At 44.4% G+C, this 27,393-nt stretch overlaps 1 protein-coding gene across 1 annotated transcript in view; it reads right to left on the reverse strand.

The window, feature by feature from the left end:
- The window catches only part of ITGA2B (integrin subunit alpha 2b), a 212,119-nt gene extending 192,232 nt beyond the window's left edge, over positions 1–19,887 (reverse strand). Inside the window, exons 1-3 of the mRNA XM_073572841.1 lie at positions 19,843–19,887; positions 19,492–19,650; positions 4,609–4,739 (exon numbers count right to left, since the gene is read on the reverse strand). Coding sequence (XP_073428942.1) covers positions 4,609–4,739; positions 19,492–19,631 — 271 coding nt within the window. The 5' untranslated portion in view covers positions 19,632–19,650; positions 19,843–19,887. The remainder of the gene's footprint in view (positions 1–4,608; positions 4,740–19,491; positions 19,651–19,842) is intronic.
- Between the last annotated feature and the right edge of the window lie 7,506 nt (positions 19,888–27,393).

Here is a 27,393-nt window from a genome sequence, read left to right on the forward strand (position 1 = left end):
GAGAGGCTAAAGTGAAGGGACAGAGGGAGTTTCCTGCCAGGAAGTCAGATAGGGTCCAGCTTGCAGTAGAGGCAGACCTATGGTCTGACCAGAGAGCAGGGTCGCATGGAGTGGGTGTCCCTGAAGTGAGAGGAGACCGAGGCAACAGATAGCGTGATACAGAGTAGTGACGAGGAAAAGAGATAGAAGTGAGTGATTCTCCGGAGATGGGAAGAGATGGAAGTAGTGAGTGATTCTCCGGAGATGGGATCTGGGGTAGGGGGCCTAGCAGGATGGTCCAGAGTTAGCAAGCCAAAAAGGTAATGGGACGAATCGTAGCAGATCCGGTTCAACAGGTTCAGATTTACTGTGCAATTCGGATAAATGCGGTTGTAGTACACAGAGTGAGACAGAGTCCCTTCTGGATGATGTTCCCTCTGTCCAGTGTCTTATCAATCCTTGACTTCGTTGTGCCCGACATGCCCCCACCTTAACAGCTCTTGTTGGTACCAGGTACCTTCTATCTGGCATAACAGCATCCTTGAGACCCACCATCCTTCCCTTTTGCTGAGACCCGGACGACATCTTCCTCAATACCTTTTCATTGCCCTAGGCTGAGATTGCCCCGGCATCCTCACGAAGCTTAAGATGTGTCCTCATACTGTTTGGAGACTTGCATTGAAAGGACCCTTTCGCCTATGCTGCATCCGTTTACTTGGAACCTGAAGAACGCTGTCATTATCTAGCACTTCTTTTGGACTCCACTCACACACTTGCCTCTGAACTTGACTACACACTCCTCTGACTGAAGCAGGAAGTGCTTCCCTTAGTAACTGATTTCACCCCTCCCAACTAGTGGGCTAATCCCAAGTTGTTAACTGTATACTACCCTGTGTGATGCCAGCTATATCCCTATCCCTTGTAATAGTTCTCCTAGTGGACAGACTTCCCCAATCCCCAGGTTCCCCAATCTCCAGAAGAACCGATATGCAAACCAGCCATAAGGATAAAATGCAACACTCTTTATCAAACAAATAACATTATCATATAACACTATTCATATGAACTCATTCTTGCCACAACATCTTTGGTTAGCCCCCTACATGCTCCCACAGCAAAATATGGTCGTCCCCAACCATCAATTTGTATAATCATAAACACATAAAACACTTCACAAAAACCAGTCTAAACCCCTCTTCTTTCTCCCATGCATGACGTCTTCCTCTGTTAGGAACTGTCAGTCATGTATGCTGAGTGACCCGACCGGAGTGTTCATGTCCCTTGTAGTTAAGGCAACAGACACCCATATAGCAACAGGCTACTGAAAAATCTGGAACACTGGAACACTTACTGAGTTCGGATAACACTGACTCAAGGAATGGTGTCTATAACACGGGCATACAGGAAAAAAACTGGAGAAAAGGGAAATACCTGGTAATAAATTGAAATGTCCACTACTTTGTCTTCTTCCAGGCTTCTCAGGTGTTAGGAGATGGAGGTCGGTCCCACCTCCATCGTTGGTCTGGTGGTCTCTGCCTCCCATGGTCATTCTCCAAAAGACCGGTCCCAAAGATAAAAACTTGAGTGGAAGGCAGATGCTGGTACCTGTACCGGCCACTGGAGACACTTCAGCGCCAAAAGTGTTGGTTATCTTTAGCCCAAACGGGTAGCAGTACTCTCCCTCTTTGGTACCCTGGGAGTTTCCTGTCCTCTGTACATGGGCTGAGATGGTGGGTGCCGGTGCTGGGACATCTCAAAGTTCGCTTCTTCCTCCCATTTTGAGATCTCCTCACTGGAGGTGGGCCGTGTGTTGTCCACGGCGTACCAGCCTTTCCTGCATCGCACTTTGCAGAACTGCATCTTGTCTCCCACGTACAGGCTGAGGAAATGGTAGTGCAATGTCTCCCTCTTGACCAGACCTGGGCAAAGTGCGAGACAGCCGTGGGGCTGGAAACCTGAGGTCCGCGGGCTGCACCGTGCTCGCCCACTCGCTTGCTGTCTGCCGCAGTCAGCACTGGTGGAGGAGGGGCCTCCGGCTGCTATCTCCACCAATCAGCGTGTGAAACAGCTGACGCAATGACATCATTTCATTGCGTCAGCTGTGTACCGCCGGAAAGTCAGCGTTCCGGAGGCAGAAGCAGGGTGCCTGGGAATGGGACCGAGGTGAGTATGTGTTTTTTTTTTCCATGTGAATGAATATGGGGGTCAACATGGGGATTCTATAGAGGTGGACATGGGGATTGTATGGGGTGAACATGGGGATTCTATGTGGCTGAATATGGGGATTCTATGGGGCTGAACACGGGGATTCTATGGGGCTGAACATGGGGATTCTATGGAAGTAAACATGGGATTCTATGGAGAGGAACATGGGGATTCTATGGAAGTGAACATGGGGATTCTATGGGGGTAAACATGGGGATTTTACAGGGGTGAACATGGGGATTCTATGGGGGTGACATACAGCACATGGGGATTCTATTGGGGTGACATGCAGCACATGGGGATTCTATTGGGGTGAACATGGGGATTCTATGGTGCTGAACATGGGGATTTTATGGGGCTGAACATGGGGATTCTGTTGGGGTGAACATGGGGATTCTATGGAAGTGAACATGGGGATTCTATGGAAGTGAACATGGGGATTCTATGGGGCTGAACATGGGGATTCTATGGGGTTGAACATGGGGATTCTATGGAGGTGAACATGGCGATTCTATGGGGCTGAATATGGGGATTCTATGGGGCTGAACATGGGGATTCTTTGGAGGTGAACATGGGGATTCTATGGGGTGAATATGGGGATTCTATGGAAGTGAACATGGAGGTTCTATGGACATGAACACAGGGATTCTATGGGGGTGAACATGGGGATTTCACAGGGGTGAACATGGGGATTCTATGGGAGTGACATACAGCACATGAGGATTCTATGGGGGTGACGTACAGCACATAGTGATTCTATTGGGGTGACATGCAGCACATGTGAATTCTATAGAGGTGACATGCTGCACATGGGGAGGCTATGGGGGTGATATGCTGCACATAGGGAGGCTATGGGAAGGCTGTTTACTGTCATGCAGAATATGGGAAGGCTGTGTGGGGCTCATGCCGTATATAGGAAGACTGTGTGGGGCTCATGCTGTATATGGGGAGGCTCTGTGAGGCTCATGCTGCATATGGGGGAAGCTGTGTAGAGCTCATGCTTTATATAAGGGGTTGTGGGGGGTTTAAAGATATATATGGGGGTGTCAGCATACTTAATTATTCTCAATATTAAGTGATACAATTAATATTAATAAATTAATATTCAGTATAATTAGTTTCAAGCTACCGTATTAGTTCGGCCCTCCACAACAGTCATGGTTTCTCATGTGGCCCCTCGTGAAAATTAATTGCCCACCTCTGCTCTACATTATGTCTCAGGGAAAAGTCAGGAGGCCCCTGTAGATATCAGATGGTCAGCCAGTCCCAACTGAAATCGGCAGGTTTGGAAATTTTCAGGTAATGTCTATGGGAACCTTTAAGCAACACACATTTGTGTATTCTACAACAGATGGCTCTCTTTAAAGAATTTATCCTGTGTTATGTCTTCAGCAGCACACCACTTCTCTTCCACGTGGTTTTCTGCTTGATAGTCATGATGTTCTCTCCTAAGCTCCAAGCACTCCTTCCCACCACCTCATAAAATCGGGCCTGAAAAAAAATTAGCTTTGATGAATTGAGGCCATGAGCCGATCTTGGTGAGGGTGCGGGTTGTAGTGCAAGGTGCCTGATTCATTAAGATGTGCATTCCTCTCAATTAATTAGGTGAGGCGGGAAGTGCCGTTCTCCTTCATGTGCATCTTGCAACAAATCTTACTCCAGTCAATGGAGGTGAACATGGGGATTCTATGGGGCTGAACATTGACTGACTTACTCATTGACTCAGTCATTGACTGACTTACTCCAGTCAATGACTGGAGTAAGATTTGTGGCACATGGGCGCAGACAGATATATTTCTCGTGCAAGTATCGTATTGCAATGCACGGACTGGCCCGGTACCTCTCCTGACCTAAGCGTGACAGCGTGATGTATCTCTATGTAGCTATCACGCTCAGGTCAGGAGAGCCGACAGTCAGTCCAAGGATTGAGATGCGATCCTCGAGTGAGAAATATGTCTGTCTGTCTGCCTCCTAAGGGACATCACCACTCCTCATGAATTTGACATGCGTCCAACCCAGCTCTAGGCATTTTGGCAGAGCTGGGCAAAAATGGAGTGTACTCGTAAATACTAAGAGTCTCAAAAAGTGTGCGCATATTTGAATTGCACAAGCATTTTGCAACTTTTCAAAGCTTTTTAAGCCAGTTTTCTGGCGTGAAAGCTTTGATATATTGGTTCCTATGTAATGGATTAATTTGTGACATCAGAAAGTATTTAAATTATTTTTATATTGTGTTTAAGGAAAACTGATGTCAAAAGAGCATCTCAAAAGCTCCTGGGTCTCTTCGTAAAAGCTGAGGCCCCCACCCCACTTTGCCAACAATCACATAAAAAACTAAACAGGACCCCTCACCTGCTTTTATCCTCATCCCTGATCGCTAGGCAGATTGGAGTAATTTTTACTGAATGAATTGCTTTACTGCACCTGTTTGGTCAAATGGTATGATGGAGCAGTCATTGCTTCCTGACTGCCAGGGACACAGGAAGACCCCTCCACCGCTAGAGACCCCAGGCTGCGATGTGTTAGATTTTGGAGCACCCACAACAATGCTTAATCTGAGTAGAAAAATATTTTACCAAAAAGTTAGATTTGTACAGTGGAACATAATATTAATACACATTCATACAAATCCCCAACATAAAATATTAATGATTGAACAGCTACCAGACATGACTCATGGACAAGAGTGGTGCTATTATTGGTTAAAAACAGACCCTTTTTTAGTTTGTTATGCAATAATTTAAACTGATAGCGATCAAGTGTAAGAAGAAGGACCGTGCCGCGGGTACCTGTTCTGTGCCGGTTCTTGAACTGTTGGGGCTGTCTCCTGTGTTCTCCTGGGGAAAGCTTAAGGGACTTAAAACTCCTTGTATGCGGAAGTATGGGGAGTGGTTAATGGGGGCAGCTTCAGCGCCCGTGGAAACAGGTAGTTTTGGCGGGAACAGACAGCACGCAGCAGGGACGAGTGAGTGCTCCGGCCCTGGAGCATCCGTACAGCGCCGGCCTGCGCTAGAGCACCACCGCCGCCACTGGCAGAGACTGTGAGGAGAGACGTGCAGTGTGCACATTGGTTGCCACGAAAGGAGGTGCCAGACAATCCGAGCCTGAGTACTGTGCGCATGCCGCCTAAGAGAGACCGGGTACGGGACCGTCATTTGCACCTTGATTCTCCAGTGTATATCGGCCAGACCACGGTGGGTGCAGACATTGGACTAGGGGCAGCGGGAGGTACCATAGACCAACCACTGTTTCCAGAAGACAGATCCGCGTTTTCTTCAGGACCCCGCCGGACAAGTGACACGCCGGTTTTTGTGGATCATCTTCTGCTCTGTGATTCATCCCATCCTGGGGAACGTCTGACAGGATACCCTTTCTGCTGTTCTTTAACTCTGCATACTGTTTATACAGTACTTTGAACGGCTTACGTCCGTGTTAACCATTTACCTCCCTGCGTGGAGTATTCCCTGTTCAAGTAATGTTATTAACTCTTGCTCTGCCTTCTGTCTGTCACTGCATCCCGCAACCTGCTTACACAAGCACTGTAAAATTATGATGCTTAGTCCTGGGCTTCAATCCCAAGGCAATGGAAATTTATGGAGCAGGATTATAGCTCTGACTCCTTCATGAGCAGGCTTGGTCCCTGGCTGTGATGAGAGGACAAAAGCAGTTCAGTACCGCCTCTGTAGTCTCTTTTGCCATCTGCATAGCACTCATATGCGTGGAATAGGAGTATCAGCAATACCAATCCTTCTATCCCGTGATCACCAGATGTCCACCCGGCATAGCAGAGCTGAAGCGTCGTGGCAGACCCAAATCAGCTTTGTCAGGAAAAATATTTAAAAAATTTAAATAACCTTCTTCTCACAAGTCCAAAACACCACCTGTTTATTATTCATATGCATACATTTTATCACATAGCACTTAAAAAAAACAATGACCAAAATGATCCAAAGGATTCATTCAAAATCTTATTTATTTAGTGTGAATCATGAATAGTAATTTTTTTTTTAATTACCAAGTCACTTTTTTTATATTTGCATCACAAAAAATAATTATATAAATGACTTGGAAATGTAAATATAAAGCAAAACATAATAAAAATAATACATTTTCTCCCATACAAAACAAGGAACATTTGTGTCAGCGAAAATATTAAAAAGTAATGGCTGCTGAAATGTTGAAAAAAATAAAGCTTGTCATCGAGGCCATTTCAGGCCTGGTCATTAAAGGGTTAACAATCCCAACCAAAATAATGTGCAAAGAATTAATTCTCATGCACATAACCAAACACAAGCTAATTTTATAGGAAGCCATTTTTCAGAGAATGGAAAGAAATGAATCCTGGAAAAAAAGCCATAGAAATACCAGGAGAACATACGCTTTCATACCCTAATTATATGCAAACTTATGGCGAAAGTATTGTAAGATAGCAGTGACACATCCATATAGGTATATGTGAGAATAATACATGATCAGGAGTTAGATGCATAACATAACTGTAAAATATTTGCAAGGTTATCACAGGAACGCGGGATGCAGTGACGGACAGGAGGCAGAACAAGGGTTAACAGGTTTAATAACAGGGAACACTCCACGCAGGGAGGTAAAGGGATAAATAAGGGATAAAAGGCAAAGGTTATGGTGAAGAGGAGAACAATGTTTCCGATAACGGCAGTTCGTTAACACGTGCGTCAGGAAGTCCTTAAACTGCAGCTCCTGCTGCGAACTCAATAGCGCCAGCAACGGGAGCAGTGTCCTTTCCAGAAGCAGACCGTAGACGATGATCCGTCTTCTGGCAGCAGTGGTCAGTCTTCGGTACCTTCCACTGCCCCTAGACCATATACTGCGGGTGGCTAACAAAGGCACGGGTCACAGCCCTGTACGAGCCCAACGTGGCTCCTAAACTATCTTCAGTGCAGTCAGGTCAGAAGTGTCAGGGCAACTATCTGCTGACAACGTCAGGGTGCAAGTGTCAGTCTAATACGCGGTCCCTCCTGGGCAGGACGTGTGCGGTACTCACGGTCACGTAGTGTACGGCACCTGGTTCTCTCTGGCGGTCACTGGACACACACCGCACGTCCTGCTCTTCCTGGTCCCCGCAGTTGGCGGCGGGCGACGCTGATCTGCTTGGCGCTAGTGCTCCCGGCCGGAGCACTACTCACTGTGGCTGCTGCTGTGGTGGGGGCCCGAATGGGGGGTGGTCCACTGTTTACCACGTCCGGAGAAGTAGAGCCGTACATACAGAGCAAAGCTGAGTGGGGTATTGCAGCAGCCACAGAGAGGAGTGCTTCAGCCGGGAGCACCAGTGCCCGTCGTCGTCCGCCACCAACTGCGAGGACCAGAGAGAAGGTGACATGCAGTGTAAGCCCGGTGGCTGCCAGAAAGCAAGGCGCATAATGCTCCGTATCCGTGAGTACAACACACGTGCCCCATAAGAGTGACCGGGGACAGGACAGACACTTGCACCCAGGCTCGGTCTGGCCCACCGGAGAATTCCAGCCAGTGGCTATTTGACTCCCGAGTCAAGGGGGCCTGCCCTGCGCCAGTGTAGCAGCAGCTGGAGAAAGGATCCTGTCCCCGCTGCTAAAGCGAAATGAATATTCATGCTTCCCCACACCCATTTCTCTTTAATAGCGGGCAGCGTTAGCTGCAGGCTACAGCAAACAGTGCCCAAATGTAAAACCCCACCACCGCACCACACACACACAAAGCACCGCACCACATACACACATGCAGGCACACAGACACACAGCGCAGCACATCCCAGCATCCTGCCTACTGCCCGGCGCTTCCTGTCTGAGACAGCCCAGCTGGATGACGTCATCATCCAGCGCGCTGTCTCAGACAGAAAGCTGCCAGCGAAGAAGATGCTGCCAGGATGTGCTGCTGCTGTGGGGAGGTGAGCTGTGCTGTATGTATGTGTGCCTGTGTGTGTGTGTGTATGTGGTGCGGTGCTTTGTGTGTAAGTGTGAGAGAGTGATGCGGTGCTTTGTGTGTGTGTGTGTGTGTGTGTGAGAGGGGTGGTGGGGAAGGACAATAATATTGGTGGGGGAGGCAATGATGGAGGTGATCTGCAATGATGGTGGTGGGGGGCAATGATGGCGGTGGGGGAGGCAATGATGGAGGTGATGGGCAATGAGGGTGGGGAGGCAATGATGGAGGTGATAGGCAATGATGGTGGGGGAAGGCAATGATGGAGGTGATGGAAAATGATGGTGTGGGGAGGCAATAATGGAGGTGATGGGCAATGATGGTGGGGAAGGCAAGAATGCAGGTGATGGGCAAAGATGGTGGGGAAGGCAATGATGGAGGTGATGGAAATTGATGGTGGTGAGGGGGAGGCAATAATGGAGGTGATGGACAATGATTGCGGTGGGGGAGGCAATGATGGAAGTGATGGGCAATGATGGTGGTGGGGGAGGCAATGATGGAGGTGATGAAATTGACAATGATGGTAGAGGGGGAGGCAATGATGAAGGTGATGATGGAGGTGATGAAATGGACAATGATGGTGGTGAGGGAGGAGGCAATGATTGAGGTGGTGGAATGGTCAGTAATGGGGGTGGTGGGGGAGAATGATAGGGGTGGTGGGGGAGAAGGCAATGATGGAGGTGGTGATGAGGACAATGATGGGGGTGGAGAGGGGCTACATTATACTTTATGAGGGGGCTACATTATATTCTGTTCGGGGATTGCATTATTCTCAGGGGACTACATTATATTCTGGGGGCTACATCATACTCTATGGGGGGCTGCATTATATTCTGTGGTGGGGCTGCATTATTCTCTCAGGGGACTACATTATATTCTGGGGTACTACATATTACTATATGAGGGGGCTACAGTATACTCTATGGGGGCTGAATTATATTCTGTGGTGGGGCTGCATTATTCTCTCAGTGGACTACACTATATTATATTCTGGGGGGGCTACATCATACTATATGAGGGGGGCAGCATTATGCCCTATGAGCTGGCTACAGTATACTCTATGAGGGGGCTGCATTATATTCTGTGTTGGGGCTGCATTATACTATATGAGGGGTGTTACATTATATTCTATGGTGGGGACTGCATTATACCTTATGAGGGAGTTGCATTATATTTTGTGGGGTGCTGCATTATATTTTAGGAGAGAGGCTGCATTATATTTTATGAGAGGGGCTACAATATTTTATGAGGGGGGCTACATTATATTCTATGAGGGGGCTACATTATATTCTATGAGGGGGCTACCCCTCTATGATTCTACCCCAACCCCTGCTACATAATTAAAACGTGTACTACCTTATATTATACCCTGATATTACTGTGTTTTACCACACAATTGGTGGTTTTCTATTTATTTCTATGTAGCTACATAGTGGGCCCCAAGAGCGATTTTCTCTGGTGGGCCCGAGGTACTCCAATCCGACGCTGCTTGCACCCTGATTGGGCCATTAAACAACTGCCGAGCCACGTTGGACTCATACAAGACCGTGACCTGTGCGACCGTCAGCCACTGTGGGCTCGCTTGACTGAGACTGTGAGGAGAGTTGTGCAGGAGTCACGTCGGGCTTAGACAGCACCGTGGCCCGTAACCTTGTAGGCATCTACAGTATAAGGACTGGGGCAGTGGAAGGTACCGTAGACCGACCACTGTTACCAGCAGAAGGGGTATTGTTTGCTTGCTGGACCCCACTGGAGAGGACACCGCGACAGCCGTTGCCGACATCATTGAGTTCGCAGCAGGAGCTGCAGTTTAAGGATTGCCTTACATCTGTGCTAAGGAACTGCCTGCTGTTATGTGAACCGTTGTTATATCCTTTGCCTTAATGTACCATTTGTCTCCCCTGACTAAATCTTTAGCTCCCGACTCTTTAACTCTTTACCTCCCTGCGTGGTGTATTCCCCTGTAAATAAACCTGTTATCCCTTGCTGTGCCTGCATCCCGTCACTGCATCCCACGTTCCTTCTCTTACTCTTACAGCAGCATAACTTAGGGACAAAGAACCTTATTCTAACGATGTGTCACTTATTGGGCTGCTTGTTTTAGTTTTGATAAAATTACTGTTTTATCGATAGGAGTCTATCTATTACCACTAGAGGACTAGTAAAGCTGCTGCCATGTAGTCCACCATATTCATGAGTTCTGTATGAACCCAACCCCTCCACTGATTGGCAGCTTTCTAACTGTGCAGTGTACACAGAAACCTGCCAACTAATGGTGGGGTGCGTTATACAGAGGTCAGCTTTCAGAGAACTGGTAGATCTGTAGGAGATAAAACAGTGATTTTAACAGAACGACAGCAAGCAGCCCAGTAAGGGACACATCGTTGGAATGGGATGTTTGGGTGGGCATGCGGAGGCTATGGGGGTGTTGTGCTGATCACGGGGATCCTATGGGGGTGTCGTGCAGAACATGGGGAGGCTATGGGGGTGTCATGCAGAACATGGGGAGGCTATGGGGGTGATATGCTGCACATGGGGAGGCTATGGGGGTGACATGCTGCACATGGGGAGGCTATGGGGGTGACATGCTGCACATGGGGAGGCTATGGGGGTGACATGCTGCACATGGGTAGGCTATGGGGTGACATGCTGCATGTGTGGAGGCTATGGGGTGTCATGCTGCACATGGGGATGCTATGGGGATGATATGTTGCACATAGGGAGGCTGTGGGGCGACATACAGTATATGGGGAGGCTGTGGGAGCCTCCTGCAGTATATAGGGAGGTTGTGGGAGCCTCATGCTATATATAGGGAGGCTGTGGGGGCTTCATGCAGTATATATAGAGAGACTGTGGGGGCCACATGCAGTGTATATAGGGAGGCTGTGGGGCTCATGCAGTATATATAGGGAGGCTGTGTGGGGCTCATGCAGTATACCTTATATAGGGAGGCTGTGTGAGGCTCATACTGTTTATGAGGAGGCTGTGTGGGGCTCATGCAGTATATATAGGGAGGCTGTGTGAGGCTCATGCAGTGTATAGGGAGGCTGTGTGGGGCTCATGCAGTGTATATGGGGAGGCTGTATGGGGCTCATTCAGTGTATATAGGTAGGCTGTGTGTGGCTCATGCAGTGTATATAGGGAGGCTGTGTGAGGCTCATGCAGTGTATATACGGAGGCTGTGTGAGGCTCATACTGTTTATGAGGAGGCTGTGTGGGGCTCATGCAGTGTATATAGGGAGGCTGTGTGAGGCTCATGCAGTGTATAGGGAGGCTGTGTGGGGCTCATGCTGTATATGGGGAGGCTGTGTGGGACTCATGCAGTGTATATAGGGAGGCTGTGTGTGGCTCATGCAGTGTATATAGGGAGGCTGTGTGGGGCTCATGCTGTATATGGGGAGGCTGTGTGGGGCTCATGCTGTATATGGGGAGGCTGTGTAGGACTCATGCTGTATATAGGGAGGCTGTGTAAGGCACATGCTGTATATGGGGAGGCTGTGTGGGGCTCATGCTGTATATGGGGGAGGCTGTGTGGGGCTCATGCTGTATATGGAGGAGGCTGTGTGGGGCTCATGTTGTATATAGGGGAGTCTGTGTGGGGCTCATGCGGTATACCTTATATAGGGAGGCTATGTGAGGCTCATACTGTTTATGAGGAGGCTGTGTGGGGCTCATGCAGTGTATATAGGGAGGCTGTGTGAGGCTCATGCAGTGTATAGGGAGGCTGTGTTGGGCTCATGCTGTATATGGGGAGGCTGTATGGGGCTCATTCAGTGTATATAGGTAGGCTGTGTGTGGCTCATGCAGTGTATATAGGGAGGCTGTGTGGGGCTCATGCTGTATATAGAAACAAACATAGAAACATAGAATCGTAGAGTTGGAAGGGACCTCCTGGGCCATCTGGCCCAACCCCCTGCTCAAAGCAGGATTCGCTAAATCATCCCAGTTAGATGTCTGTCCAGCCTCTGTTTGAAGACTTCCATTGAAGGAGAACTCACCACTTCTCGTGGCAGCCTGTTCCACTCATTGATCACTCTAACTGTCAAAAAGTTTTTTCTAATATCTAATCTGTGTCTCCTCCCATTCAGCTTCATCCCATTGCTTCTAGTCTTTCCTTGTGCAAATGAGAATAAAGTTGATCCTTCTACAATGTGACAGCCCTTTAGATATTTGTAGACAGCTATTAAGTCTCCTCTCAGTCTTCTCTTTTGCAAACTAAACATTCCCAAATCCTGCAACCTTTCCTCATAAGACAGGGTTTGCAGACCGGTCACCATTCTGGTCGCTCTTTTCTGAACTTGCTCCAGTTTGTTGATGTCTTTTTTAAAATGTGGTGCCCAAAATTGGACACAATATTCCAGATGAGGTCTGACCAAAGAGGAGTAGAGGGAAATAATTACTTCACGTGATCTAGACTGTATGCTTCTGTTAATACATCCTAGAATTGCATTTGCCTTTTTTGCTGCTGCATCACACTGTTGACTCATATTCAGTCAGTGATCTATTAGTATACCCAAGTCTTTTTCACATGTGCTGTCACTTAGCCCTATTCCTCCCATTCTATATATGCTTTTTTCATTTTTATTGCCCAGATGTAGTACTTTGCATTTCTCCCTGTTAAAAACCATTCTGTTAGTTGCTGCCCACTTCTCCAGTTTATTTAAATCTTTTTGAATCCTCTCTCTCTCTTCTCTAGTATTAGCTATCCCTCCTAGCTTTGTGTCATCAGCAAATTTAATCAGTTTACCCTCAATTCCTTCATCTAAATCGTTGATAAAGATGTTGAACAATACAGGGCCCAGGACAGAGCCCTGTGGTACCCCACTTGAGACATTCTTCCAACTGGATGTGCAGCCATTTACGACCACTCTTTGGGTCCGATCACTAAGCCAGTTATGAATCCACCTAACAGTTGCCTTGTCCATTCCATACTTAGTCATTTTTTCAATAAGGATTGTATGAGAGACTTTGTCAAATGCTTTGCTGAAGTCAAGATATACTATATCTACAGCATTTCCTTGATCCACCCAATCAGTAATACCGTCATAGAAGGAAATTAAATTAGTCTGACATGACTTATTAGTTACAAACCCATGCTGACTCTGTTTAATCACTTCATTCTTATCCAGGTATTGACATACATGTTGTTTAATAATTTGTTCAAAGATCTTTCCTGGTATAGAAGTCAGACTCACCGGCCTATAGTTGTCTGGGTCCACCTTCTTCCCCTTTTTGAAGATAGGAACAACATTTGCTCTTCTCCAGTCTTCTGGCACTTCTCCTGTTCTCCAAGAATTTTCAAAGATTATGGAGAGGGGTTCAAAAATTTCTTCTGCTATCTCCTTCAGTACTCTGGGGTGTAATTCATCTGGACCTGGAGACTTGAATTCATTTAGGTTAGCTAAGTGTTTCCTCACTATCTTTCTGTTTATAGATATCCTGGATTCTTCTATTCCCTTAATAGGACAGTGAATAACAGTTGATGTTACATTTCCTTTCTGGGAGAAAACAGATGCAAAATAGGAATTTAAAAGTTCAGCCTTCTCAACATCCTGTCTTACCATTTCATCATTTTCATCCTGTAAAAATCCTATAGCATCTTTGACTTTTCTTTTACTTTTGACATATCCCCAAAATCTTTTATTATTGCTTTTGACATCTCTTGCAAGCCTCAATTCATTTTCAGCTTTAGATAATCTGATTTGTGCCCTGCAGGTTCTGCAGACAGCATTATATTCTTCTTTAGATATGCCTCCCTCTTTCCATTTTATAAACATTTTTTTCTTCCTTTTTAGCATGTGCTTAAGTTCTGTGTTCATCCATCCTGGTTTCCTTAAATGCTTCCTATTCTTCCCTCTTTTCGGAATTGTTAACAACTGTGCTTTGAGAATTTCATTTTTCAAGATTTCCCATCCTTCCTGGACATTTTTGTCTTTAAGGATATCCAGCCATTGGATCCCTCCAATTCTCTTTCTGAATCCCTTAAAATCTGCCTTTCTGAAATCTAACCTTGACGTCTGAGTCTTCACAGGCCTTCCGCCTCTAGTTATCCAAAATTTTAAAATAGCATGGTCGCTACCTCCTAGGGTCCCAGCCACTTTTACCTCCTCAACCATTTCCTCCCTGTTTATAAGGATTAGATCCAAGGTAGCAGTTCCCCTTGTTTTCTCCTTTACCTTTTGGAAGATAAAGTTGTCAGCAAGAGAGGATAAGAATTTCCTTGACCTGTTAGTTTTGCCTGAGAGAGATTCCCAACAAATGTCTGGATAGTTGAAATCTCCCATGACAACTATGTCATATTTTTTGGAGAACTTGGCCATTTGATGCATAAAGAGTTCATCCATATCTTCAGCTTGCACAGGCGGCCTGTAGTAAATGCCTACAATGGTGTCCTTTCCATTGTTCTGTCCTTGTATTCTTACCCAAACAGTTTCCACAGAACTCCCAGTCTCTAAAGCTTCAATCTCTGTGCAGATATACGCATTTCTAACATACAATGCGACACCCCCTCCTCGTTTATCAAGTCTGTTTCTTGCAAATAAGTTGTATCCTTCTAGTCTTGTATTCCAATCATGTGTATTGTCCCACCAAGTTTCCGTGATTCCAATGACATCATATTTCTTTTCCTGTGTTAGTAGTTCCAATTCTCCTTGTTTGTTGCCCATGCTTTGTGCATTAGTATAGAAACATTTTAGTTTGTGATTGGTTTCTCTTTCTCCAATATTTTTATTAATTAGATTCTTTCGTCTTTGTTCTTCCTTTCCACTTCTAATAGCAGAGTTCTCAATAGCATTTGTCAGGTGTATGGCTTTTTCTGGTCTTTTGCTTCCCTTCCCATGTTGTTCTAGTTTAAAGCTCTCCTTACAAGTGTAGCAAGGCGACTTCCAAATACCTGCTTTCCAGTCTTCGTAAGGTGCACCCAATCTCTAGCAAGTAGTCCATCGTATAAGTAGTTCACTCCGTGATCCAGAAATCCAAATCGTTGCTGACGGCACCATCGACGTAGCCAGTTGTTCACCTGCAGAATCTTATTCCACCTCCTTGTTCCATGGTCATCCACTGGGAGGATGGAAGAGAAGACCACCTGCGCTCCCAGTTCTTTCACTTTCTTGCCTAAGTCTTCAAAGTCTCTGCAGATGGTTTCCAGGTCGTTTCTTGCGGTGTCATTTGTCCCCACATGTAGTAGCAGGAATGGGTAGTCATCTGTAGGTCTGAAGAGTCCTGATATCCTGTCAGACACATCTTTAATTTTTGCACCTGGAAGACAGCACATTTCTCTTGAAGTTATATCCGGCCTGCAGATAGCGGCCTCTGTTCCTCTCAACAGGGAATCCCCCATGACCACCACTCTCCGTTTCTTCTTCACAACATTTTTCTTTCTCCATCCAGGAGGACTCTGAAGGCGTACAAGGTTGCTGTTTGTTGGCAAAGTCTTATCCTGATGTATTTCTTCATCGTTTTCCTGCGTGAGAGCCTGGTACTGGTTTCTGAGCAGTATGGGTGCTGACTGCCTCCTGATCCTCCTGCTTCTCTGGGTCACATGTCTCCATTCCTCTGTTTCTTCAGGTGCACTTCGAATTTCTTCTCTTTCTGTAATATGAAGAGATAATTCTGCTCTGTCCAAGAACTCTTCACCTTCCTTAATGATCTTCAACGTAGCTAACCTCTCTTCGAGATTTTGCAACGTTTCCTCCAACAGGGTCACAAGCTTGCATTTGTGGCATGTGAAGTTTGGCTTTTCCACTGGTAAATCTGTGAACATGTAGCAAGAAATGCAGCTCACCAAATGGCTGCTGGCCTCTTCCATCTTGAGATTTCTTAAAAACGATGAAAGATCAGCGCGCGGTTTATCCGATTTCCTCTTTTCAGCTGCAACGGCCAAAACCCAGTGATCGTTGAGCTCGCGGAGACTCTTCACTTATCCCAGAAGGCACTGGGAATATGCAAATGATCTCAAGACTCTTCCCCTGGTTTTCCGATTTCCTCTTTTCAGCTGCAACGGCCAAAACCCAGTGATCGTTGAGCTCGCGGAGACTCTTCACTTATCCCAGAAGGCACTGGGAATATGCAAATGATCTCCTCAAGACTCTTCCCCTGGTTTGAGGAGGCTGTGTGGGGCTCATGCTGTATATGGGGAGGCTGTGTAGGACTCATGCTGTATATAGGGAGGCTGTGTAAGGCACATGCTGTATATGGGGAGGCTGTGTGGGGCTCATGCTGTATATGGGGGAGGCTGTGTGGGGTTCATGCTGTATATGGGGGAGGCTGTGTGGGGCTCATGCTGTATATGGGGGAGGCTGTGTGGGGCTCATGCTGTATATGGAGAGGCTGTGTAGGACTCTTGCTGTATATAGGGAGGCTGTGTAAGGCACATGCTGTATATGGAGAGGCTGTATGGGGCTCATGCTGTATATGGGGGAGGCTGTGTGGGGCTCATGCTGTATATGGGGGAGGCTGTGTGGGGCTCATGTTGTATATAGGGGAGTCTGTGTGGGGCTCATGCAGTATATATAGGGAGGCTGTCTTGGGTTCATGCAGTATATATAGGGAGGTTGTGTAGGGCTCATGCAGTATATATAGGGAGGGTCTGTACTCGGGTTCAAACGATATATACCGGGATGTCAGCATACTTATTTCTGCTCAGTATTAAGTGATACAATTAATATTGTTACCAATAATATAATTATAATATATCGATATTAATATTGAGTAGAATTAATTTCGGCCTATTGGTTCGACCCTCTACAACAGTCACAGTCTCTCTTGTGGCCCCTCGGGAAAATTAATTGCCCACCCCTGCTCTAAGATGAGGAAGCGAAAACCTGTTGACAGATTCCTTCCAACAGATTGAAATCGTCCTCTTTAAATGGGCCAAAAGCCTAATTCACACATTTGTGTGTCATAGCCAAAGTAGAAGATTCCCAGTCCAGTCACTGTGAGACCCCCACAGGCATATATGAGGCTGTCATGTTCAGCCCAGGAGACATGGTGAATTATGGTCCATACCCAGACTGTGACACATGCTTTCATTGGCAGAGCCTCGCAAGCATGTGCCAACGAAAGCAGAGGAGAGAGAAAAATCTTCTACAACTCGCACTCGATACTGGGCTGTGACGTGCAGTGAAACACCATCCACAACTCAGTCGAGTGTCCGCAGTCTACGTGAGACTCAGTCAGGCTTCCGTGATGCAACCTCAACCACCAGACTCCGGAAGTTGACGTGACATCACTGAACATCATGAAGAGGAGGATGAATGAACTCATGGAGATCAACATCCGACACTGCGGAGACACCATCACGTGTTTCTCAACGCAGTGATTCTAGAGCACTGCCCCCATCCCTTATGGGAAATATGTAAAGCATGCAAAACAGAAGCCGCGGAGACACCATCACGTGTTTCTCAACGCAAGCAATGACCAGCCAGGTCTTTGCCCGGGAAGGAACAACCACGGGAAGGGCAGTCTCCAATGAAGGAAACCACCTATGCCAAAACATGGTATCCATCCACATACAGCTGTTTCAGGGTATTGCCCCTCATCAGTGTGGAGTAGGAAACTGGCTGGTAGGAGCAATGCCTAGTAAAAAGACTATGAAGAGGAGGATGAATGAACTCATGGAGATCAACATCCGACACTGCGGAGACACCATCACGTGTTTCTCAACGCAGTGATGAGGGGCAATACCCACGCCGCTCACAGGCAAATATGAAATAAGAATGTATTTGAAAAAATAGTTATTTCAATGGTTTAAATCCATGTGTACATTAAAGATTGTAGTCACTGGCACATGTCATTAGTTTAAAGAGTAACCATTGTTTTAATTTTTATTTCATAAACCAATAGCACACGTGAAAATAAGCAACTTTGTAATATATCTTGTCATTCACTCATGATCAAAATTCTAAATTCTGAGGTAAAATCTGTATTTAATGATGACAGACTTCTCCATTACTGAGATAGGAGATAGCGGCTGCTACTGCTAAGATTATAGGTAGGCGGGAAGAGGGTGGAGCTAGAGCCAGAGCTCCTCCCTCTCTTTCTCACCCTTCAATCTACATAGAATCTTAGCAGTAACAACCGTCATCTACTATCTCATTAATGTAGCAATATGTCTTCACTGAATACAGATTTTACCCAGGAATTGAGAGTTTTGATAATGATTGATCAATTTTGACAGAGAAATAAGTAGATTTCTCTGATAATATATATTACAAAGTTGCTTATTTTCACATGTACTATTGATTTATGCACTAAAAATTAAAACGATGGTTACTCTTTAAATATCAAATGTTTTGTCAGCTGATTGCATCTTTTATGTAGGCATAAAAATAATGCAACATATCTCCTCATGGAAACCGGGGATGTGCAGCTGGCAATAATGCAAACTGTATGTGGTAACAATCATTTGTCTTTGTAGAATTTGCTCAATGCTAATTGCTCAGCATAAGTAGCGCGCCGATTGGAGATTGTTTTAGGCAGGAAATTTGCCCTTTTTTAAAAGGAATCTTTATTAGCTTCTTTTTTTTTTAATGGGTTATTCCTACAATTTATCAAGCTGTGTTTTGAGTACAGCAGAGATTGTCCAGATCTGCTCCATTAACTATTTATTAGCCTGCCAGAGACAGCAGAATGCAACCTTTGGCTGTTTCCAGCAGTCCAGTAGACAATGAATGAAGAAGAAGCATGCACACCACCACCATCACATCAACTAGTGCTCAGCAAAGCTCAGTTCTTTGGATTCTGTGAGAACCCCCTTAGTCTTCATTTTGTTTTGTCGCCTTAGGGCTTCTAAACCGGAGTTTTTCATACAGTTATAAACACAAGTTACAATTGTAGCTTGAGGGACCAATACTTTGACTCGCTGTGTCGTACACCACCATGTTCTCCTCCCATTTTAGCAGGCCTCCAAGGACTTCTGTCAGAAGTAAAATGGTTTTCAGACATACCCCCAATGTATCCGTTGACTTCAATAATGCAGATTCTAAAATCTGAAACTTTGGACTCAATTTGACCTCCTATTTGTCAACCCCGGTATTTTTTGTCTGGCCCACTAGCATGGTAGGCTATACTATTGTCGCCAACAAAAAAAGATGAACAGCCATAGAAAAAAAAGGCAGGCGGCAGAGTCCGAAGTTTAACTTTTAGCAACAGAAAATTAAAGTCAAGCAGTGGAATCCACCTGCAAGCATTTTTGTACAACCATACAAGTTCTCTAACTTACCAAACTTTCAACACAAGTATTACTTTTCCAAATGTAATCAATAAACAAGGAATATTGGGAAACACACATTTCAGGCTACAACACAAAAGATCCCTTTGGATTCCACCACAGAATACAAATGTGACACCAGGCTCAGAATCACTAAATGTACTTACCCCTTGTTTCCAGGCTCATAAATATCAATTGAAAACCCAAAGTAGCTGCCTTTGGGTCCAGAGAAGGTTTTGGGATTCTGGGTCTCCAGGTTCAAAGCATAAGTATACTGAAAGAGCAAGGGAAGAAGGTGCCGTAACATGGTGTCACCACTTCAAGATCTGGAAAAAAAAAACAAAAGGAAAATATTTTTCTCCTCTCTTTATAGTTGCACTCAACTTTCCAAAATACCATCCATTTATGAATGTTCCTGATGAGAAAACGCCTCAGACACTGCCTTCCAGTACTAATCTACAATATTACAATACACATCCCAATATTACCTAATATCCATGGCTCAGTTCTACACCTACCTCCAGCTATATTGTCATCAGCCCTCATCCATAAATGTGACTGCGACAAAGCTCACTCATATGTTACACATCTTATCTCCAAGCTATTATGTTTCACCACTACTTCCTCCATCAGGAAAATCACCCCTCCCCTCCACGTCTAAATTGTCAGACATTTTAGTCATAGCAGCTTTTCCCTAGTACCGGACATTAAGCAAGTTGGTTAATGTTTAAATTCAGTGAAACTGAGTAGTCCTGAGCAAGTGTCATTGTTTTCAGAAAGGCCAATTTATGCGAAAATATTATCTATGTCAAGCACACAGTGGAAACCACCACCCAGAAAGGTCTAGCCAGGGGTAGTCATTTTAGGAGGTAATATTCTGAAGATATAGTTCAGTCTACCCATCCATATACACACAGCTTTTTCAATTATAAATACAGTGGATAGAAAAATCTACACACTTCTGGACAGTGACAAGAAGACAGCCCTGAAATTGATGAAAGGACTGCCAAGAGATCTACAGCAACATTAAAGGAGCTGCAGGAATTTGTGGCAAGTGCTGGTTGTGTACTGCATGTGACAAGAATTTTCACGTGTTCTACATATACTGTACGCACAATTATTAGACAATTTATATTTGTTTATTATTAATTTAATTCTTGAATAACTACAGTTCTATAAATAAACCTGAACCCTGAATAGTTAAGAAAGTAAAAGTGAGGTTTTGTCTTTCTTATAAGAATATCTGTGTGCATAAATATTGAACAACTATTAGTGTACACAATTATGCAACTAAATTAGATAAGTAAATTTTTCTATCTTAGTTCTTTATTTTCATCTTTTAAAGAGAGAATAATAACTAATCAACTCAAAATGTACAAAAATACATTTCAATAAAATACCAGAGACCAATACAGCCGCCCTTCTTTTCAATGACAGTCCTAAACCTTCCATGAAAGCAGTCTGTCAGTTTCTTAATCTGTTGACCATCAATTTTTTGGCCAGCACCAACCAGAGGCTAACTAACAGACACTGTTCAGAGAAGTGTACTGTATTCTTTCACCATGAATCTCCCATTTAAGATGTTCTCCACAGTGTTTAGGTCATTTTTCTGTTATGTTTAAGAATGTACTGGCTAACCAAGAATGGCTGCATGCTATGGATCGTGAAAATCTTGGTTTTCTTGACAGATGCACTTATTTCTGTACTACTGCTTGAAGAAAGTGTCTTCTAAAAACTGAAAGTAGGTTTGGGAGTGGATTTTGAGTCCATTTTTACCTTGAACAGGTCCAACTAGCTCATCTTTTATAATGTCAACACTTAGCAGTACCCCACCACCACCTTGCTGGCATCTGAGTCAAAGTGAATCTCTATGCCCATTACTGATCCAGCCACAGGCCCATACATCTAGTCCACAAAAAGTCACTCTCATTTCGTCAGTCTATAAAACATTTGAAAAATCTGTCTAAAAATATATCATGGCCCTGTCTTTACATTTTCACTTCTGTGTCTTGCTCAGAGATAGTTGCGTTCCAGCCTTCCTTACCTTGGCCATGTCTGGGAGCATTGAGCACATTGTACTTGTTCAAGGAGGTTGCAGATTAGGAATATTATAGAATTGGAGGATAATGGCTTCCTGGTCGCTTTACGTTTGATTCTTCTCAAATCTTTGGCAGTTAATATGCTGCATTTTTTTCTCAAACATGTTTTTTTTTACTATTTGCAACCAGCAAAACTTTTGATGGCTCGGTGATCACGTCACAATATATTAGCAGATTTCAAGAGTGTGCCATCCCTCTGTAAAGCTTAGCAATTTTTGACTTTTCAGAGTCAATTAAATATCTTTTTTGGCTCATTTTGTGAGAAAAACAAGCTGCATAATAATTCTGCACACATTGCTAAAGAATTGGCCATGTCCTCCCACATTACACATCTCCTGATCTGCTTCATCCAATAAGCATTCAAGTTTATGCACGTTGGAGTTAGAAAATTAGCATAAAAATATTGGTATAGTCAAAATATTCACTTGCCTAATAATTGTGCACACAGTGTTCTGGCCTGTGGGTTAGAGTGGCAAGACAGAAGCCTTTTCTTATGAAGAAATACATCCATGCCTTGCTATATTTTGCCAAAACCTACATCAAGTCTGCCAAAGGCATGTGGAAAAACATGTTATGGTCTGATGAGATCAACTTTTTGGCCATCACTCCAAAAAGTATGTTTAGCGCAAAAGTAAATCTGGTATCACCAAAAGAACACCATACCCACAGTAAAGCACGTTGGAGGCACTGCTTTCAGTATGATTTTCAGCATCTGGAACTAGGGCTCTATTCAAGGTGGAAGGAATTGTGAATAGTTCCAGCTATCAGTCATTTTGTAGGCCTCTGCTAAAAAGCTGTAGATGAATTTCACTTTTTTCATGAAAATTATCTTAAGCATACAGTGGGGGGGGAAAGTATTTAGTCAGCCACCAATTGTGCAAGTTCTCCCACCTAAAAAGATGAGAGAGGCCTGTAAGTGACATCATAGGTGAACTACAACTGAGAGTCAAAATGGGAAAACAAATCCAGAAAATCACCTTGTCCGATTTGGCAAGATTTATTTTGCAAATTATGGTGGAAAATAAGTATTTGGTCACCTAAAAACATGCAAGATTTCTGGCTCTCACAGACCTGTAACTTCTTTTTTAAGAGGCTCCTCTGTCCTCCACTCATTACCTGTAGTAATGGCACCTATTTGAACTTGTTATCAGTATAAAAGAGACCTGTACGCAACGTCAAACAGTCACACTCCAAACTCCACTATGGTGAAGACCAAAGAGCTGTCAAAGAACACCAGAAACAAAATTGTAGCCCTGCACCAGGCTGGGATGACTGAATCTGCAATAGGCAAGCAGCTTGGTGTGATGAAATCAACTGTAGGAGCAATAATAAGAAAATGGAAGGCATACAAGACCACTGATAATCTCCCTCAATCTGGGGCTCCATGCAAGATCTCACCCCATGAGGTCAAAATGATCACAAGAACGGTGAGCAAAAATCCCAGAACCACACAGGGGAACCTAGTGAATGACCTGCATAGAGATGAGACCACGTAACAAAGGCTACCATCAGTAACACACTACACCGCCAGGGACTCAGATCCTGCAATGCCAGACGTGTCCCTCTGCTTAAGCCAGTACATGTCTGGGCCCATCTGGAGTTTGCTAGAGAGCATTTGGATTATCCAAAAGAGTATTGGGAGAATGTCATATGGTCTGATGAAACCAAAGTAAAACTGTTTGGCAGAAACAAAACTTGTCATGTTTGGAGGAGACAGAATGCTGAGTTGCATTCAAAGAACATCATACCTACTGTGAAGCATGGGGGTGGCAACATCTTGCTTTGGGGCTGTTTCACTGCAAAGGGACCAGGATGACAAATCCGTGTACATGAAAGAATGTATGAGGCCATGCATCGTGAGATTTTGAATGCAAACCTCCTTCCATCAGCAAGGGCATTGAAGATGAAACGTGGATGAGTCTTTGAGCATGATAATGATGCCAAGTACGCTGCCAGGGAAACGAAGGAGTGGCTTTGTAAGAAGCACATGAAGGTCCTGGAGTGGCTTAGCCAGTCTCCAGATCTCAACCCCATAGAAAACCTTTGGAGGGATTTGAAAGTCCGTGTTGCCCAGCGACAGGCCCAAAACATCACTGCTCTAGAGGAGATCAGCATGGAGGAATGGGCCAACATACCACCAGCAGTGTGTGCCAACCTTGTGAAGACTTACAGAAAACGTTTGAACTCTGTCATTGCCAACAAAGGATATGTAACAAAATATTGAGTTGAACTTTTGACCAAATACTTATTTTCCACCATCATTTGCAAAATAAATCTTGCCCCAAATCAAAGAAGGTGATTTTCTGGATTTGTTTTCTCATTTTGACTCTCATAGTTGTGGTCTACCTATGATGTCAATTACAGGCCTCCCTAATCTTTTTAAGTGGGAGAACTTGCACAATTGGTGGCTGACTAAATACTTTTTTTCCACACTGTACCTCCAAATCAACAAAAGAATGGCTTCGCCAGAACAAGGTCACAGTATTGGAATGGCCCAGCCAGAGCTCAGAAATGAAACCTATAGAAAACCTGTAGGTTGACCTAAAGATGAAAATTTCCACAGATCTCCTTCGCAATCTGACAAATGAAGAGCGAAAAAGATTGCAAATTTTAGATGTGCCATGCTGATAGACTCCTACCCAAAAAGTCTGAATGATATCATAAATCCAAGGGTACTTCAACAAAGTATTAGTTTAAGAGGGTACATATTTATGGAAGCACATTATTTTAGCTCTTTATTTTAGTTTTTCCACCCAAAAAAGATTTCAATTTCTTTTTCAATTGAATGGTACAGATTATGATTGACACTAAAAAACAAAAAAAAATTTGAAATTATTCTTCTTGGTATGATTTTTTTTACATGACATAAACCTGGCATATTACCAGGGGTGTAAAGATTTTTATATCCACTGTACATTTTTAAAGGAGTATTTAAGCCTACATATATTACCATCTGTCCACTTGTGAGATGTGAAAATTGTTAAACTGGTGAAAGTCAATCAATGGAAACCTCAACTCTGTTCTCCGCTAGTTGCAAGTCCACAGCCAGAAGATAAATGGAGTTATATTTTACACCAGGGCCGCCATCAGGGCATAACTGCCCTTACTGGCGTATGGGGCCCGATGACCAGAGGGGGCCCGCAGTGGACCCCATTTTTCTGGTCATCGGACCCCAGCGCAGGATTCTGTCAGCTCAGTAACTGCCGTGTGTCCTCAGACACACGGGCAGTTCAAATTTGTTGTCGTGTGGGACATTCCTCCCGAACGGCAACAGTTAACAGCCGCCGGCCAATCACAGGTCGGAAGCTGACGTCAGCGGGCACATTGCCGGCGTATGACATCACTGTCATACGCCAGATCGAAGGTCTGCTCCTCAGATGCGTGGATGGGGGACATCGCTGGAGCTCGGCCAGGTAAGGAGAAACTTTTTTTATTTTGTTGTAAAGCCACGGTATGAGGGCGCATTAAACCCCTATGGGGGCACATTATACCCCTATGAGCATGCATTGTACCCCTATGGGGGGGCATTACATTATGGTGTTGCATTATACCCCTATGGGGGTGCTTTATACCCCTATAGGGCTTATTATACCCCTATGGGCATGCATTATACCCTTATGGGGGTGCATTATATTATGGGGCAGCATTATACCCCTATGGGGCTGCATTATAACCCTATGGCCCTGCATTATACCACTATGGGGGTGCATTAGATTGTGGGGATGCATTATATTATGTGACTGCATTGTACTGCTATAGGACGGCATTATACCCCTATGGGGCGGCATTATACTCCTATAGGGCTCATGATACCCCTATGGGCATGCATTATACCCTTATGGGGTGCATTATATTATAGGGGCTGCATTACACCCATATGGGGGTGCATTATACCCCTATGGGGCTGCATTATACCACTATGGGGTGCATTAGATTGTGGGGATGCATTATATTATGTGACTGCATTGTACTGCTATAGGGTGGCATTATACCCCTATGGGGCTGCATTATGCTACTCTATATTACTATGGGATACATTATACTTTTATGGGTGACTATGGGGGCAATATGGAGAGATATGAGGTAGAATGAGTGGACATGTGATGTCCAGAATGTGGTATATTATTACTGTATGGGCTAATTAAAAGATAATATTTTTGAGGATACTGTTTTCAGTGTGGGAGAGGAGTGCTCCTGCTACTGTGCAAGGCAACACGGTCACTTTTTTCTTCATCTGGCGTAATACAGAGGTTGGGGAAAAATTGGGGAATGTGCTCTAGATAATTGTGTTATTTTCTTCAGAGACTAGTCCTGGCTGGAAGAAGTGATGGCAGTCTGAAATGGATATAGAGGATGAAAAAGAAAAGCGAAGATGAAGGACTTCAACTAGAGATGTCACCGGTGAGTCAGTGTGTTACTTGTACACTTACACTATACACTGCATACTATATACAGAGCTCCTGTGTTTAATATCACTAGTGATCACTGTATTACCTGTACACTGACACTATATATAGAGCTTCTGTGTATAATGTCACTGATGATCCCTGTACTACCTGTACACTGACACTATACACTGTATACAGACCTCCTGTCCATAATGTCACCGGTGATCCCTGTATTACCTGTATGCTGAAATTATATACAGAGCACCTTTGTATAATGTCACCGTTGATCCTTGTATTACCTGTACACTTTACACTATATACAGAGCTCCTGTGTATAATGTCACTGGTGATTACTGTATTAGCTGTACACGGACACTGCTTACTAAGTACAGATCTCCTGTGTATAATGGCATTGGTATTGTGTTTTTTTTTATTAATGATCAGTATTGCAGTATTCGGTCACTATGTGGTGGTAATATGTGGTCTGGTCATTGTGTGGTGGTATTTCTTCCATGTATGTGCTATTATTCGGTCACTGTGGTTGTAATATGTGGTCTGGTCATGGTGTGGTTGCATTTGTTCCTTGTATGTGGAATTATTGGTCACAGTGTGGTGGTAATATGTGGTCTGGTCATTGTGCTGCGGTATTTGTTACTTGTATGTAGTATTCGGTCACTATGTGGTGGTAATATGTGGTCTGGTCACAGTGTGGCAGTATTTGTTCCTTGTATGTGATATTATTTGGTCACTATGTGGTGGTAATATGTGGTCTGGTCACGGTGTGGCAGTATTTGTTCCTTGTATATGATATTATTCGGTCACTGTGGAGGTAATATGTGGTCTGGTCATGGTGTGGCAGTATTTGTTCCTTGTATATGATATTATTCGCTTACTGTGGTGATAATATGTTGTCTGGTCATGGTGCGGTGGTATTTGTCTCTTGTATGTGATATTATTGGCCATTTTAAAATTTGAAAAATAAATAAAAATATACCTAAAATTGTAATGGATATTTTAACAAATGTTTAATAAGTTACAGTAGCGTAGAGCCCGGCCAAAAGAATCTACCTTGTCATAGTGGTGGATTAAAATATCTCTTGGTCAAAACAAAAGCTGCTGGCTATGCATGTGGTTAATGTGTGATTGGTGAGGACGTGGTGCAGAAGTGTAGTTTTTCCAAGAGAGGGTGGTGGGACTGTGGAAGGTTTTCAGGGTGGAGGCGAGGCTAGGGTGGAGCCTGGGTGGAGTTTCAAGGGGGCCCCAAAAATTTTGCCAGTATGGGGCCCTAAAATTCCTAGTGGCAACCCTGGTCACACATTCAAAGTCAATGGCACTGAAAAGATAGCAGAGCACAGAACCATTTTCAGATTGCTAGAGCTACAGACTTAAAAATAGAAATGCATGCAAGCTACTCCATTTAACGTTTTCTGGCTGTTGTTTCAAGGGGAAACAAGACCCCTGCAGTGACACTCAATGGTAGTGCTAGCTGATGTGCCCACACCAATCTAACAATTTCCACCTACAATATACAGGGGACAGCTGATAATTTATGTACATTATAGTATCCCTTCAATAAGGGCAT

The sequence above is a fragment of the Dendrobates tinctorius genome, unplaced genomic scaffold, assembly GCF_039654945.1.
Source record: "Dendrobates tinctorius isolate UK_male_01 unplaced genomic scaffold, ASM3965494v1 ptg000032l, whole genome shotgun sequence".
NCBI classification, from domain to species: Eukaryota; Metazoa; Chordata; class Amphibia; order Anura; family Dendrobatidae; genus Dendrobates; species Dendrobates tinctorius.